The sequence below is a fragment of the Homarus americanus genome, unplaced genomic scaffold, assembly GCF_018991925.1.
Source record: "Homarus americanus isolate GMGI-L3 unplaced genomic scaffold, GMGI_Hamer_2.0 scaffold2539, whole genome shotgun sequence".
NCBI lineage: Eukaryota > Metazoa > Arthropoda > Malacostraca > Decapoda > Nephropidae > Homarus > Homarus americanus.
Window position 1 is genome coordinate 5,664,526 of NW_024725489.1, and position 17,412 is coordinate 5,681,937.

Here is a 17,412-nt window from a genome sequence, read left to right on the forward strand (position 1 = left end):
CTCCAGTTGTAAGACATAACCATGGCAGAGTGTGAAAATGGTATTCAGACATTATCATCGCTCTCGATTGAAAACAGTATTGTGTTTTTGCAGGAGTTAGTTTGTCGTTTTGTGAATATTGAATTTAGTGAATCTTGTGCTGCATTCTTACGAGAGTTAATGAGGTCGATTCCTCCAAACTTCCACGCCGAGTTCCTCGATAAATTAGCTCCGATTTTTGACAACGTTACGGAGGCTCCCTTAGATAAAAATATACTTGACGTTATAGATGAGTTGGCATTAATGTTGTTATCGCCGTCTATAACGCAGATTGATGTTGATAAGTTCAAGTTTCCCACGAGAAATCCTTCCAAATATTTAATGGCTCTGGAACATGCCAAGAGCCTCAGAATGCTAATCAGCTATCGAGAAAATGTGTGGAAATATTCTCTAAGTAAATTTGAACTTCTCTGCTCAGCGGTGACTAAAATGTCAATGCTGAGGCACCTAACGTTACGCCATATTAAAATTGCCAGCTACAAAATTAATGAGCTGTTATTGGGTTTGGCTTTAAATAGTCCTCATCTCTCATATTTGGACTTAAAGTTTGGTGCATTAACAGACTCAGGACTTGATCCAGGGTCGTTGGAGAAGTTTGGAAAAATTGCACATTTCTCCGATTGTATTCCTGCTTTGTTGATGATGAAAAACCTGCAACATCTCAACGTAAGCGAGACGTGGTTAACGTATGTGGGTGTAAAGGCAATAGTGAAGCATTTAGACCTCAAGAGACTAGACGCCGTAGTAGATGGTGGATACGATCTCCAGGCCGTAGTGATAAAGGATTTGCTAGCGGCACCCCAAGACACCCCATTCTCACTATCCAGAACAGCATATACTCTTGCTCACGAGGAATTGGGTATACAAGCTATCTGTAAAGCGTGTCCACTACTAGAACACGTCACCATACAACACTGTAGCGTTGGACTAGTCAAGTCTCATTTCCTCGCTCTTTCAACCCTCCAACATTTAAAGAAGGTCACATTGTGTGGTCTGGAATGGTTACTCCTTCACTCCCACATTGCAATCAACGAGGACCCCATGCCCATCAGCCACCTGGTGACGGAGATAACGATGACAGAACCCTCGTGTGCCGACGCGACGCACCTCGGTTCCTTGTCTATATGTTTCCCACAAGTGACTCACCTGTGGGTGCTCGGATCACAGGACAATAAGAGCGGCGAACCCTGGGATGGAGGCCGAGTCTTCACCAAATTGACTCATCTTTACTACCAGGGTTCGCTCTTTATTGGAGATTTTGGCAGAATTGAGGTAATTAGACATCCTTTAGACTTATAAGATCTGTTGGTCTTTATCTTACTTAATTAGTAAGTTTGTACAGTGCAGTGAAACTTAACATGTTTCCCTTTCTTGTTTGCTTAATGCAGTTAGAAAAAGAATTGATTTAATTTTGTCTATATATACAGTATATATATATATATATATATATATATATATATGGTAATTATTGATGACTGACCCGCTGGCGATTTAGTGCTGTACTGTAAACGATTATAAAAATGCAGTATTTTCACTGTGTTTTATTGAGGACACTCGTAGTTTGTACAAATGTTATATATATAAAACCTAACCTTAACCTAACCTAACCTTAACATAAAACCTAGCATAACTTACCACCTGCCGTGGGCAATCTTACTGTCACTGAGATGGGGGGAATTTGTTTTTCTTATTAATTACTGTACTGTACTTTCTTGTTACACTGAAACAAATTCCTCTCTGGTCATATAACACAGGGATTCCTGCAGTCCCGATAGTCTCTTGTGGAAGGAAGGGTGCCGTGGTCTTTGAAAAACTGAAGGGCGAGATCGTCTTTTCCCCTGAATTTGCAAATTCTTTTCCCCTGAATTTGCAAATTACATTCATATAAGACCAGCGACACGCTTCACATGCCAAAGTGAAAATGAAACTGGCACGGGAAAGCATGGCAAGGTGCGCGGCAGCGTGTTTTGAAATATGTCAATATGATTGGCTGTTTACATATGGGGATAAGATACCACCGCATTACCGCTTAGAAGACACAGTAGTGTGCATCATAGGGGCCTAAATATATACTAAATGAAGCATTTGTAAAAGAAATGATTATCATATCAGACTCACCGATAAAAATAGAGTAAGAAGTTAAACACCAAAACAAATAACTCATCGGCAGATCAGTCATATATATATATATATATATATATATATATATATATATATATATATATATATATATATATATATATATATATATATATATATATATATATATATATATATATATATATATATATATATATATATATATATATATATATATATATATATATATATATATATATATATATATATACACAGTACTATGTTTATTTGGTCTCAAAGGTGTCGTTAACATAGAATATTACCTTTCTTAACCCTTAATATGAGTGTACTGACCCAAGGTATTCTTACAGAGAGAACAAGGGCTGCAGAATGTGCTTGATGTCTTACTTGCATGGTGCAAAAACCTGAGGAGTCTCACCCTCTACACTAACTACATCGAGAGCTCTATGGTAAGACTCAGTTTTGAGTTTTATATATTTTATGTTTGTCCCACTTTATAAATAGATATTGTTTAATGTAAATTTATGAATTAGAGATAATGAAGATGACGAAGATGGAAGTTAGCTGTAGGGACGGTGGCCATCATTAGTGGAAGTTAGCTGTAGGTACGGTAGCCATCATTAGTGGAAGTTAGCTGTAGGGACAGTAGCCATCATTAGTGGAAGTTAGCTGGAGGACGGTAGCCATCATTAGTGGAAGTTAGCTGTAGGGATGATAGTCATCATTAGTGAAGTTAGCTGTGGGACCGGTAGTCTTAGTGGAAGTTAGCTGGAGGCGGTAGTCATCATTAGTGGAAGTTAGCTGTGGGACGGTAGTCATCATTAGTGGAAGTTAGCTGTAGATCGGTGGCCATCATTAGTGGAAGTTAGCTGTAGGGACGGTAGCCATCATTAGTGGAAGTTAGCTGTAGGGACGGTAGCCATCATTAGTGGAAGTTAGCTGTAGCGGTACATCATTGTGTGCTGTAGGAGGTAGTCATCATTAGTGGAAGTTAGCTGTAGGGACGGTAGCCATCATTAGTGAAGTTAGCTGGACGGTAGTCATCATTAGTGGAAGTTAGCTGTGGATGCGGTAGCCATCATTAGTGGAAGTTAGCTGTAGGGGCCGGTAGCCATCATTAGTGAAGTTAGCTGTGAGTGCAGTAGCATCATTAGTGGAAGTTAGCTGTAGATGCGGTAGCCATCATTAGTGAAGTTAGCTGTAGGGCGGCAGCCATCATTAGTGGAAGTTAGCTGGCAGAGCGGTAGCCATCATTAGTGGAAGTTAGCTGTGGGACGGTAGCATCATTAGTGGAAGTTAGCTGTGAGGGCGGTAGCCATCATTAGTGGAAGTTAGCTGTAGGGACGGTAGCCATCATTAGTGAAGTTAGCTGTAGGGGCGGTAGCCATCATTAGTGGAAGTTAGCTGTAGGGCCAGTGAGCCATCATTAGTGGAAGTTAGCTGTGGGCGGTAGCCATCATTAGTGGAAGTTAGCTGTAGGGACGGTATGCATCATTAGTGGAAGTTAGCTGTAGGGACAGTGATCATTAGTGGAAGTTAGCTGTGGACGGTAGCCATCATTAGTGGAAGTTAGCTGTAGGGCGGTAGCCATCATTAGTGGAAGCTGGGGGCGGTACATCATTAGTGAAGTTAGCTGTAGGGGTTGGTATATTAGTGGAAGTTAGCTGTGGGGCCGGTAGCCATCATTAGTGGAAGTTAGCTGTGGGGACATTATACATCATTAGTGGAAGTTAGCTGTAGGGGACGGTAGCCATCATTAGTGGAAGTTAGCTGAGACATGGTAGCCATCATTAGTGGAAGTTAGCTGTGGAACGGTAGCCATCATTAGTGGAAGTTAGCTGTGGAGTCGGTGTCATCATTAGTGGAAGTTAGCTCCAGGGGCCGGTAGCCATCATTAGTGGAAGTTAGCTGTAGAGCGGTAGCCATCATTAGTGGAAGTTAGCTGTAGAGCGGTAGCCATCATTAGTGGAGATTAGCTGTAGGGACGGTAGCCATCATTAGTGGAAGTTAGCTGGCAAGCGGTAGCCATCATTAGTGGAAGTTAGCTGTAGGCGGTAGCCATCATTAGTGGAAGTTAGCTGGAAGGGGCGGTAGCCATCATTAGTGGAAGTTAGCTGTAAGGCATGGTGCATCATTAGTGGAAGTTAGCTGTGGGCGGTAGCCATCATTAGTGGAAGTTAGCTGTGGGACGGTAGCCATCATTAGTGGAAGTTAGCTGTAGGGGCGGTAGCCATCTAGTGAAGTACTGCCCATCATTAGGAAGTTAGCTGTGGACGGTAGCCATCTAGTGGAGATTAGCGTGGGACGGTAGCCATCATTAGTGGAAGTTAGCTGTAGGGACGGTAGCCATCATTAGTGGAAGTTAGCTGTAGGAGGTGGCATCATTAGTGGAAGTTAGCTGTAGAGACGGTAGCCATCATTAGTGGAAGTTAGCTGGAGGGACGGCAGCCATCATTAGTGGAAGTTAGCTGGAAGGCGGTAGCCATCATTAGTGGAAGTTAGCTGTGGACGGTAGCCATCATTAGTGGAAGTTAGCTGGGGCGGTACATCATTAGTGGAAGTTAGCTGTGGAGCCATATAGTGGAAGTAGCGGACGGTAGCCATCATTAGTGGAGAAGCTGTGAACGGTAGCCATCATTAGTGGAAGTTAGCTGTAGGGACCGGTATCATTAGTGGAAGTTGGCTGTGAGGCAGTGTCATCATTAGTGGATTAGCTGAGACGGTGGTCATCATTAGTGGAAGTTGGCTGTGGTGTTGTCATTAGTGGAAGTTGGCTGTAGGACGGTAGCCATTAGTGAAGTTAGCTGTAGGACGGTAATATCATTAGTGGAAGTAGCTGTGGGGGGCCATCATTAGTGGAATTAGCTGTAGGGCGTGGCCATATTGAAATAGCTAGGGGCCACATAGTGAAAGCGGCGGCATCATAGGAGACCCAAAAATTACTGTAGCCATCATTGGAAGGCGGTAGCCATCATTAGTGAAGTTAGCTGTAGGACGCAGCATCATTAGTGGAAGTAGCTGTAGGCCGGTGCCATCATTAGTGGAAGTTAGCTGTAGGGCGGTGCCATCATTAGTGGAAGTTAGCTGAGGGAGACGGTAGCCATCTAGTGAAGTTAGCTGACGATCATTAGTGGAAGTTAGCTGCAGGTGTATGCATCATTAGTGAAGTTAGCTGTAGGGACAGTAGCCATCATTAGTGGAAGTTAGCTGTAGGAACGGTAGCCATCATTAGTGGAAGTTAGCTAGGACGATCATAGTGAAGTAGCTAGGGGTAGCATCATTAGTGGAAGTTAGCTGCAAGACGGTGCCATCACTAGTGGAAGTTAGCTGTAGGACATTAGCCATCATTAGTGGAAGTTAGCTGTGGGGAGCCACAAACAACGGCGGTAGTCATCATTAGTGGAAGTTAGCTGTAGGGCGGTATGCATCATTAGTGGAAGTTAGCTGTGGGTGGTAGTCACAGACCATCATTAGTGGAAGTTAGCTGTGAGGGTGGCCATCATTAGTGGAGATAGCTGTGGCAGTATCATTAGTGGAAGTTAGCTGTAGAATGGTGGCCATCATTAGTGGAAGTTAGCTGTAGGACGGTAGCCATCATTAGTGGAAGATAGGATGGTAGCCATCATTAGTGAGACGTAGCCATCATTAGTGGAAGTTAGCTGTAGGGATAGCATCATTAGTGGAAATTAGCTGTAGGCGTCATCATTAGTGGAAGTTAGCTGTAGGGTGAGCCATCATTAGTGGAAGTTAGCTGTAGGACAGTAGCCATCATTAGTGGAAGTTAGCTGTAGGGACGGTAGCCATCATTAGTGGAAGTTAGCTGTAGGGGACGGTAGCCATCACTAGTGGAAGTTAGCTGTAGGACGGTAGCCATCATTAGTGGAAGTTAGCTGTAGGGACGGTAGTCATCATTAGTGGAAGTTAGCTGTAGGCACGGTAGCCATCATTAGTGGAAGTTAGCTGTAGGGACGCAGAGCCATCATTAGTGGAAGTTAGCTGTAGGACGGTAGCCATCATTAGTGGAAGTTAGCTGTGGGGACGTAGCCATCATTAGTGGAAGTTAGCTGTAGGGACGGTAGCCATCATTAGTGGAAGTTAGCTGTAGGGACGTGAGCCATCATTAGTGGAAGTTAGCTGTAGGGACGGTAGCCATCATTAGTGGAAGTTAGCTAGGACGGAACATCATTAGTGGAAGTTAGCTGTAGGGACGGTAGCCATCATTAGTGGAAGTTAGCTGTAGGGACGGTAGCCATCATTAGTGGAAGTTAGCTGTAGGGACGGTAGCCATCATTAGTGGAAGTTAGCTGTAGGGACGGTAGCCATCATTAGGAAGTTAGCTGTAGGGACGGTAGCCATCATTAGTGGAAGTTAGCTGTAGGGACCAGCCATCATTAGTGGAAGTTAGCTGTAGGACGGTACCATCATTAGTGGAAGTTAGCTGTAGGGACGGTAGCCATCATTAGTGGAAGTTAGCTGTAGGACTGCAGCCATCATTAGTGGAAGTTAGCAGTAGGGACGGTAACATCATTAGTGGAAGTAGCTGTAGGGACGGTAGCCATCATTAGGAAGTTAGCTGTAGGACGGTAGCCATCATTAGTGGAAGCGGCTGTAGGACGGTAGCCATCATTAGTGGAAGAAGGTAGGACGGTAGCCATCATAGTGGAAGAATGAGGACGGATACCTCATTAGTGGAAGTTAGCTGTAGGACGGTAGCCATCATTAGTGGAAGTTAGCTGTAGGGACGGTAGCCATCATTAGTGGAAGTTAGCTGTAGGGATTGCAGCCATCATTAGTGGAAGAATTGTAGGGACGGTAGCCATCATTAGTGGAAGTTAGCTGTAGGACGGTAGCCATCATTAGTGGAAGAAGCTGTAGGACGGAGCCATCATTAGTGAAGTTAGCTGTAGGACTGTAGCCATCATTAGTGGAAGTTAGCTGTAGACGGGTAGCCATCAGTGGAAGTTAGCTAGGACGGTGGCCATCATTAGTGGAAGCAGCTGTAGGACGGTGGCCATCATTAGTGGAAGTTAGCTGTAGGGACGGGCCATCATTAGTGGAAGTTAGGTAGGGACGGTGGCCATCATTAGTGGAAGTTAGCTGTAGGGTCGGTAGCCATCATTAGTGGAAGTTAGCTGTAGGACGGTGGCCATCATTAGTGGAAGTTAGCTGTAGGGATGGTAGCCATCATTAGTGGAAGCAGCTGTAGGGACGGTGCCATCATTAGTGAAGAATAGGACGGTAGCCATCATTAGTGGAAGTTACTGTAGGGACGGCCATCATTAGCGAAGTTAGCTGTAGGGACGGTAATCATTAGTGGTTAGCTGTAGGACGGTAGCCATCATTAGTGGAAGTAGCTGTAGGACGGTGGCCATCATTAGTGGAAGTTAGCTGTAGGGACGGTAGCCATCATTAGTGGAAGTTAGCTGTAGGGACGGTGGCCATCATTAGTGGAAGTTAGCTGTAGGGACGGTGGCCATCATTAGTGGAAGTTAGCTGTAGGGACGGTAGCCATCATTAGTGGAAGTTAGCTGTAGGGACGGTGGCCATCATTAGTGGAAGTTAGCTGTAGGGACGGTGGCCATCACTTGTAGAAAGTTTCATGTTTTTCTATCCATTTTGTGCTTGTGTGGGAGATGGGAGTAAAGAAGAGTAAAAGAGGCCCTCTATTAACTTATGTGGTACTGTAGTGTGTCTTGTTCTTGTGATTCAGTATTGTGTAGCAGGGCCTTATAGCGCCCAGGGCAATGGCTGAATTTAGCGCTCCCCTTTACGGCTCCCCACACCTCTAACCCTCCACTCCCTACAACCTCGCTTCCACTGCAAATAATGATATCAAATAAATTTAATTCATATAAATAATGTAGCATAATAGTAAATAAGGGATTGCTAAGACACTAATGATGATGTATAATTTATGGTTGTATCGAGGCTTGAACAAATTAATTTCAAGAAATGTAATAATTGTATGTAAGTAATCAGCAATTTGCTGCTCAAAACACACATAGTCTACATTCAGTTAAGAAAATACCATAACCCAGTGGATTGCTTAACTTTTCCTTATAAAATTCTTTTACTCTCCAAGTAAACAGATTCAATAATAATCTTGGGACAATTCTGATGACAGATTGACCAGATTTTACTCTTAATCCTAAAAATTTATTTATCCAATATTAATTATCATAATACAATGCACAGTATATCAAGATTCATAAAAAGCAACTAACTAAAAATGCAGCAATTAGAAAATTAAGAGTATAATGGTGTTTTAATTAAATCAGCACATATGAGGCACCAACACGGAGAACTAAGAATGCCTTTTAACAATGACTCTGGATCACCATTTATTACAGAATCACTTTTCTTGCTTCTTGGTTGCAAAGTCATCAATTACACTGTCAAAATTCATAGAATTTGCTATCTTCTGTTCAATTGATACAATAGCTATGTTAGATAAACGTTCTTGGGCCATAGATGAACACAACGGCACCGCTCGGCAGCAAGCAGTCACGTGGGGCGCCAGTCACCACCAAAACAATGTTATATTGACACTTGAAAAGTGTTAATAATAAACATATTTAATACCCGGTATTTATAAATTAGAGAGTATGAATTAACCTATCCAGTGTAGCAGTAGTACAGTACAGGCTGTTCTGCTAGAGTAATCTTTTTGTTTTGTTATCTTCCTTTGAATTTTTTTGTTTTAAATTCATAGGCAATTTGGCGCCCCCCTTACCTTGGGGTCCAGGGAGGCTGCCCCTTCTGCCACCCACTAGGTACGCCCCTGTTGTGTAGCAAGAAGCAAATAATTTTGTCAGAAACATTAAAGAGATTTGATTTTTTATATATAATTTAATCTTTCATCAATACAGTGTTTTAAATTGTACATTGTAATCTGAATCTAGAATTTACAGTAGATAGCAACTTCTATCTGTCTATATGTCTGTCTATCTGTGTATCTATCTATCTTTCTATCTATCTATCTATCTGTTTATTTATCTGTCTAGCCATCTATCTATCTAGCCATCTATCTATCAGTCTTAACTACAGGTATATATAATCTTATTTCCCTCTCCTGTCTGGGGTGGATCAAAATACTATACAGAAACTTGTTGTGTGTAATTTCAGTTAAGCTTTGCCATAAGAAGAAATGGGCTACATAGACTGGAGGAACTAAGACTTGGTTTGCAGCATGATCTGAATTGCGACATAATAATGGACGTGCTGCGAACTACTAACGATCTCAGAATTCTGGGTCGGACTGACTGGTGGACGTCCATGGAAGAAGATTCAAAAGTCTTCACCATCACGCTCTTGAAATTGAGGTAAGGCGGGCGGTCTGTTTTATGTCGATTCATTGGTTCATTTCAGATTTGTTTTTTCTCTCTGTGAGGGATTATTTTGACCTCAGCAATATCTCAGGAGTCAGTCCTCTCAGTGTTGTTTACTCCACATTGCCTGACTACAGCTATACTCAGTAACTCTCTGTGTTATCTACTATGTCTGTACATTGTTTGTTTGGCATTGATCAGTGGCAGATTAAGGGAAGCTTCCTCCTTTGATACAGAAAAGAACTAAATTTACTCCTCCTTACTTTAAACAAAGAAGTTCACAAACAAATCAGCCTTAATTTTTTTTCTGTTTTTACATGAAAATATTGTCATTGAAAGTTGCATCAAGTGTATGTGTATGTGTGTGTATGTGTGTGTGTGTGTGTATGTGTGTATATGTGTGTGTAAAGAGGCAGCAGCTGGGTGACGAGCTCACATTTGTTTACAGGGATTAATAACAAGTGATGGTAGAGTCCATATTTCTCTTGACTCAGACCAGACTTGTATTATGCTGTACTGTAGTTAGAAATGTTTGGAAGACTAGAAAAACACCTGCTTTGGATCCCAGTACACTAAGAAGGGTCCCAAGTGGAGGGTTGTGTTCGACTTGACTGAGGTAAAGCAGTCTTTTACTGATGCTTCAATATGCAGTTCACAGTTGTATGCCCCTGGACCTTAAGGTTTAGTGTATGCAGGTAATGGTAAACATCTAATTGATGTAAACCATACCTTGAAAACTGCATCCTTATGTTGCACTTTTTGTTTTCCAGATTTAGGAACCTTGTGGTGTTTGGACTAGATTATTGTGGTGAAGTGGACAATGACCCACGACCTCCAAAGAATAATTCCAATAATGTTGTGTGGTAACTGATCGAATACTGTCGCTGGCTGACAAGTGTATAATGGTGTAAGTGCAATGCTTGCTCACACTTTCATATTGGTTTTATAAATTTTTCATAGTTGCCTGTAGAGGAGATATTATAAGGCTTCATCCATCTTCATAAGAAATGTAAAGTGAATTAGTGTTTGTGTTTTATGCATTTTTTTTTATTTATACTGCAGTAAATCAGCTTGCTGCTCGGAGGCAAGCAGTCAACATGGAGTCATCCCATAAAATAAGTTTTTCCTCATTTGCTGAATTGTCCATCAAAACAAAGAAAAAGTAATAAAAAGCTTTTTTGATAAAACAATTTTTGATGAGAACCTTAGAAAGTCTCAGTTATGATTAGAGTTGCTGAGTCATCTTAAGTAGATGTAGAACACAATGCATTTTTAAATTACCAGTAGCTGCAAGATACATCATGTACTGTATGTTGAATGTGATTTTATTATAATCTACTGATGCTGTGAAATTATGGCCTCTGCTTGACACAGATATCCAATTATTGTGACTTACTGTTATACTGTACTGTACGTGGTGAAGGGCCGCAGCAGTAGGCTGGTCGGTGTCCTCGGTGTCCGTCTTGCTGATGATGTACGTCAGCTGCATAATACCTGTATAAGGATAGCAGGAGCTGCAATACAGCATTTCACACTTTGAATACATCATCACTATCAACACCCTAGAACTGCTCTTTCTTGAAGGGTTGAAAGGTCAGGTCACAACTTTGAAAAAGTACCGCCTGCCATGAGTTGGCACCTCACTCAAGTGCAGAATAGTTCTTGATGTATCCAAGACAATGAAATACAGTAATGGCTCTTGCATGCTTGTGACACTCAAGCACTGATACAGCTTATGTAACTCACAAGTCCTCAGAGGGAGTCTTAACAAAATCATCACATTCAATAGATATGTTTACTTAATTAAATCTAGTTTAATGTCAAAGATTGCTGTTGTATTTATTTACATGTCAAGCGAGGGGACACCCATGGGAGGTGTGGCAGCATATGTGTGCTCTCTCCCAGAGTTATACAATATGTTAAAAAAACAGTGTGATGATCAATTGTAGATAGCATCTTAAACTATTGTTATCTTGTGATGTTAGTTGAAACATCATACTTTTGCATTTAATGACAAAGTCTACCTACATTGTGTGTTCATACATGTATGCACTATTTTTTCTTTTTGTTATTTTTCTTGAATATTGTACAAGCTTTTTCTTGCTATGATACAGGTTAGCTAGACAGGTGCTGACTTCCTGGCTCATAGCATTTAGCAGCTAGTGAGTCTCCTCAGCCCCTTAGTGTGATGGTAGTCCACCAAAAAGACTTAGTGCATCGGGTCTAGTTTACAGGAAAGGAACCATATTATTTGCACAGTTACACAAGGTAAAGCACTTATTTTACATCATTTATATACAGACTTCCTTCTTACAGATGAATACAAGGATGACAAGATGTCCCTAAACTGTAGGGCAGTGTTGAACTACCCACTTGTGACTTGTTCCTTAAAGGGATCTACACCATTGTAACAATGTGGGTAATGTGTTGGCAACTTTATTTTTAAATTACTCGCAATATTTGCAACATTAGTGTTAGGAACAGTGTTTCCAACAGAAACATGTTGATGACAGTATTACCAACATTGTTGCTTTGGTTTAGATCCACCTTAACAGAAAAGTGTGTCAGGTTGGTTACTCTAAAACACACACACACACACACAGACACATACACACGGACACATACACACTCACACACACACACACACACACACACACACACACACACACACACACACACACACACACACATACACACACGGACACATACACACTCACACACACACACACACGGACACACACACGACACACACACACCACGGACACATACACACGACACACACACACTCACACACACACACACACACACGGACACACACACGGACACACACACACACACACGGACACACACACGACACATACACACGCACACACACACACATGAACACACACACACACACACACACGGACACACACACGGACACACACACACACATGGACACACACACACACACACACACACACACGGACACACACACACACACATGGACACACACATGCACACACACATGGACACACACACACACACACACACACACACACACACGGACACACACACACGACACACACACACACACACACACGGACACACACACGACACACACACACACACACACGGACACACACACACACACACGGACACACACACACACACATGGACACACACACACACACACACACGGACACACACACGGACACACACACACACACATGGACACACACATGCACACACACACACACACACACATGCACACACACACACACACACACACACACACACGGACACACATGGACACACACACACACGCACACACACACACACAGTCATCATTGTCACTGTTTTACAGCCATTTTCCACACATGCTCTAGTTAGCCAGATCACCGGGTGACATGTTGTCCTGGCTGCCCTCGGGCAAACTGGAAGCAAGTTTTATGGCTGGATGTCCTTTCTATCACCAACCCACTTTTACAGTGGCAATTGGGCATTATGTGTAGGGTTTCCAAGCACCCCCTTAGCTAGCAAGGCAGTGTCGCTAATTGATAAAATATATCACTGGAATAATTCTGGTTCTGCTTGAAGTCTGGACCTTACAAGCCAGTTTGCACGTGTGTGTGTTTGTATGTACAGTATGTGTGTCAGTGTTTGCTCACTGCGATGGTTAATTTCACGTGGGAAGGTTGTCTTGCAGTAACAACCTTGTGGGTGAGTCTTCATAAGAAAGAAAGTTCTTGACAGAATTTATTGAACTTTGTAAAGAAAATTTACGCTTATGGAAAATTAAGAGTAAAGAACACCGCACTCTGAGAAAAACATTAATCAGCGGCGTCTGACCTTCTGGTGGTAAAAATTAAGTAAAATGATGCCACAATAAACAGAGAGACAGTTAACTTAAAGTAAATTTTATAATATTTTTTTTTTGTAAAAATATTCATGTTGGTGGTGACAGTTTTTCATGAGGGGTTATTGTTCTTTTCATGCATGTACTGTATCTTGTTTTTTTGTCACTGGAGTAACCAGTGACACAAACTGAAGATATGGAACTACAGTACAGATACAGTATATCCATCCACAGAGAGTCACACCAGTCTTCCAGCTCTAGTCGTAGCTCACTCATGAGGGCAGAACTGTATGTGTAAATTGATCTCTGCTGAGAAGTAAATTCTTTATCCATTTGTTTCATAATATCTCTTTCCTAAACAAAGGCACAACACACAGCCCAACAGATTGAGTTCATCGTCACTGAGTGGAGATGCAATGTCTTGTTCCTGATGAATCCACAATGGTTCTGTACTGAGCCAGAAAATCAGCCAGACTGAACAGTGTGTATGAAAGTTCAATTTATGCAAACTGGAATTCCACAGTCTGACTTACAGGTCAAACCGAGCGTGTGCGGGGCTAACGTGTCTACTAGTACTTGTTGCACTCTTCAGAATTATGTGTTCAATGCGTCACAAACTTTGGTTCATAAACCAGATGTTCTGTAATTTTGTGATTGAGAAAAAATATATTTTTGGCCTCAGTTTACTTCAGATACAATACAATATTGTAAAAAAAATAGGACGGGATTACAGAATATTGAAAAGGGCCTAAAAGGTGTTTATTATGATACAGTATTATGGAATTATCACAAGCAAAACTGTTGTGATGCTCAAGGAGAGTTTCTTTGCTTTATTTCAAAGATTACCTGCCATAAAATATTAATTTGGTTTATTTTCAACACTTTTATTCATATTACTGTATTTAGAAGGTAATATATAATATAATTTCTTGAGTAATAATGATTCACAAATACTGTACAGTACTGTAGTTTTAAAAGCTACAAATACATTAGTACTTCTGATGGAGCTGGAGCTGAACCTCTGAAAGTTTCATGCAGTCAAATTTTTATTTACAAAACTGTACTGTTTATATTAGTGGTCACCACTGCACACAGATGTGAATCCAAGTAGAAAATTTGCTGTAAGCAGAATTTGACTTGTTATCCTGGTGTTGTTTATGTTTGTATTGATCCATTGTATTATACAGTGGCTGAGATGTTCTTTATATCTACAGTACTCTGTAGATTCAGGAAGCCTTCTGATGTTTGTAAAGAATTCTGCATAAGTAGCATTTGTTTATTGGAGGAGCAACAGAGAGGTGTACAGTACAGTATGTTGACAGATCACTTGATGTACCGTACTGACTTACTTTACAGACTGTGGCAGTAACTTTCCTCAGGTGGGACCATTTGATAAAATATTAAGGGAAAAGATTACAGTGAATGCTTAGTTCAGATTGAAAACAGTGGTTGTACACGTTAGTCGTGTGAGAGGATCCTGGGAACACTCAGCCAAGATTAAAACTGATTGTACAGGTCAGGTCAGTGCCAGTTGTTTTGTTATGTTATGCCAAGTTTTATATAATGTTCACCTTTCTTACAGGATTAAAAGATCATCTGCAATTAACCCCCCAGCTTTGCTTCACCTTAAGATTAAACGCCTTAGTTTAAAGCTAATGTAACCCAACCCCCCCCAAGTAGTGATGTTTAATCATCAGTTGAAATAAGCTGTGGGCTAATCTTCGGGTGATCCCGGCATCATCTTATAGAACATGCGAGTGGGTGACCATCTCCACAGCTCACCTGTCACAGACTGTCGCCTCATTGTGTCAAGGTAACGGGCGAACTCAGTGTCAACATTTATGAGGGGAAGAAGCATTTAGATATAGCATTAAAGGTAACCAAAAATGAACAATAGCAAAGTTGGAAGGAAAATTTAGCATTTGATTATGTAGTGGCAGACCAACCAGTGGTGCTATAGTGTCCACTTGGCCAGAGAAAAGATCCATTATCAGCTGAAGTGTAACTCTCTGTTTCCTTCATAGTAGGACTTTACATCTATAGAAGCACATCTGTAATCGCACATTCATAGTTACCACATCTATAGAAGCACCTCTGTATTACTACTCTATATTACACATGCAAAAGACTGTCATTGTCCTTACCAAAGACTCAGATCTACTTCTACTTTTTTGTGCAACTTTCTAATGAGTAGATATGAATATTGAGTTTAAATAAATAAAATTGTGTTAAAAATGGTCTATTTGTATATTTATTTGTTTGATGGTAAGAATTTCTACTTTTATCATGCAGTTATGTGATTTACATCATGTTAAAACAGTATTTTAATCAACTCTCTTCAACTCTTCCATTTGTATGAGAGACCACACTCAAGGTGAAACAAATTCACTTGGAAGGCAGGGTGAAGCTTGTAGTCATTCTTTACAGTCTTCAGTCATTGCCTTTATGTGTATCCAACAGAAAACAAGGGTGACCAAGACTTGTTAGAAAAAAGGGACCTTTCCTGTCTGTCAGTCAGTCAGGAAAACCATTCATATGCCCTGTGGTTGACTAATGCAGCTGAGGATAAGTAAAACAGCATAACTGTATTTCTGGTTAATGTTGAATGTGGAGTGATTCTCTTCTGTGCTCAAAGGTGCTTAAACAAGGAAGCTTTAGTTAAGAGTGCACAGTGAAGAGTTCTATGCATTACGTGTTCACCATAATAAAAGCATTTTCAGGCAGCCTTTAATGTAAATATTTGTATTATCCATATCCAACACAAATCAAAAAAATATATAGGCTTTATGAGATATTCCAATTTGATAATTAAATTCGACTACAGAAGCAGAAATAGGTGATTTATATGAGTACAATATTGCATTTTAAGCTTTACAGCGAGCTAAATTGTTGGTTCTTTTGGGGTTGATGTACAGTAGTATTTGATTTTAGGTGATGCAAAATTAACTGCAGTACAGTACTGTGGAATGTGTCATTAAAAGAATTGAGTGACAGTTTAAGTGGATGTTATTGTGTTTTTAGGGAAATACCAAGTAAAGTGAGAACAATTGTTGTGATTATGTTGAATACTCAGAGCTATCATGATTACCTATATGTTTTGTCCCCCCCACCATACGAGTAGATTTGGTGGGGCATGTAGGTTAACCCCTTTTTGTTAGTGTGTCTGTACAAATTATCAATAATTTTCATTTTTAATTTAAGAAAAGATCTGAGAATTTAAAAGTGATTTGGTTTAAAGTTTCACTTGATAATTTTTACTATTTTTTACGAGTACAGTACTGTACTGTATACAACCATTGTTTCTGTGGCGGGAGCAAACATCCCCATTATTTTCTTATTTTATCTTGTGTTCTTTTGTTCTGTACTAAACTTGGTAAAAACTTATACTGTATGTGTACAAGTTTAATTTATTTGTGTGTTTTTCTGATGATTCCTCAGCCAAAAGTTCCAAATATCCACCTTCACATTTGGACACTACATATAGATGCCTCATGCTTTACTCAGTACAGCTCGTGAGTTGTACTAAAATAATACAATTGTGGTTGAGTCGTCTCTGATACTCATGTTTATGGTCTTCAACTCTGCTCCTTTACAGTTTTTGTGGAGAAATGTTACCTTGTACAAGAAACAGTGAGTGTAAAAGCTGATGTATGTACAACTATGAATTTGTTTTGATTAATTTTTGTGATAATACAATTCAGTCACTGAAAGTAAATGTAACTTTTTTATTATAAATATGGATATCTGAACAAATGTAGTGCTTATTGCCCTTACTGTGTTGACCTTTTGAGAGTGACTGATTCCTAACTACTGTACAGTGTCTCAGAAAAAACACAGCCTTACAGATTTTTGTAGATATCATGACTGTGAATGCTTGTATTATAATAGCAATAATGTCCTCACTTGTGGGAGACCTTGTACATCAACAAGTGAGGACTTTTTCAATAAACTGTTAATTATTATTATTATTATTATTATTATTATTATTTTACAATATTGCCATTGTAATGCAAGCATTCACGTGATCTACAAAAATCTGCAAGGCTCTGTGTACATATTTTTCTGAGACACTAAGTTTTTTTTTTCATTATTATTCTCTTTGCCACT

General features: G+C 40.5%; 1 protein-coding gene across 3 annotated transcripts; it reads left to right on the plus strand.

The window, feature by feature from the left end:
• Window positions 1–21: 21 nt before the first annotated feature.
• Window positions 22–17,058, plus strand: LOC121865051. Of its 3 annotated transcripts, none has more exons than XR_006088712.1 (5): window positions 22–1,311; window positions 2,490–2,588; window positions 8,852–8,912; window positions 9,265–9,461; window positions 10,238–12,119. XR_006088712.1 is itself a non-coding variant. In XM_042364380.1 (5 exons), exons 1-4 carry the CDS (start codon window positions 22–24, stop codon window positions 10,332–10,334), a joined length of 1,683 nt encoding a protein of 560 aa, XP_042220314.1. In that variant the 3' UTR covers window positions 10,335–10,374; window positions 15,054–17,058. The 3 variants fall into 3 exon arrangements, 2 of the variants coding, with proteins under 2 accessions (XP_042220314.1, XP_042220315.1); XM_042364380.1 differs by lacking the exon at window positions 8,852–8,912 and adding an exon at window positions 15,054–17,058 and having other exon boundaries at window positions 10,238–10,374; XM_042364381.1 differs by lacking the exon at window positions 8,852–8,912 and having other exon boundaries at window positions 10,238–10,374; window positions 10,530–12,119.
• The last annotated feature ends 354 nt before the right edge of the window (window positions 17,059–17,412 follow it).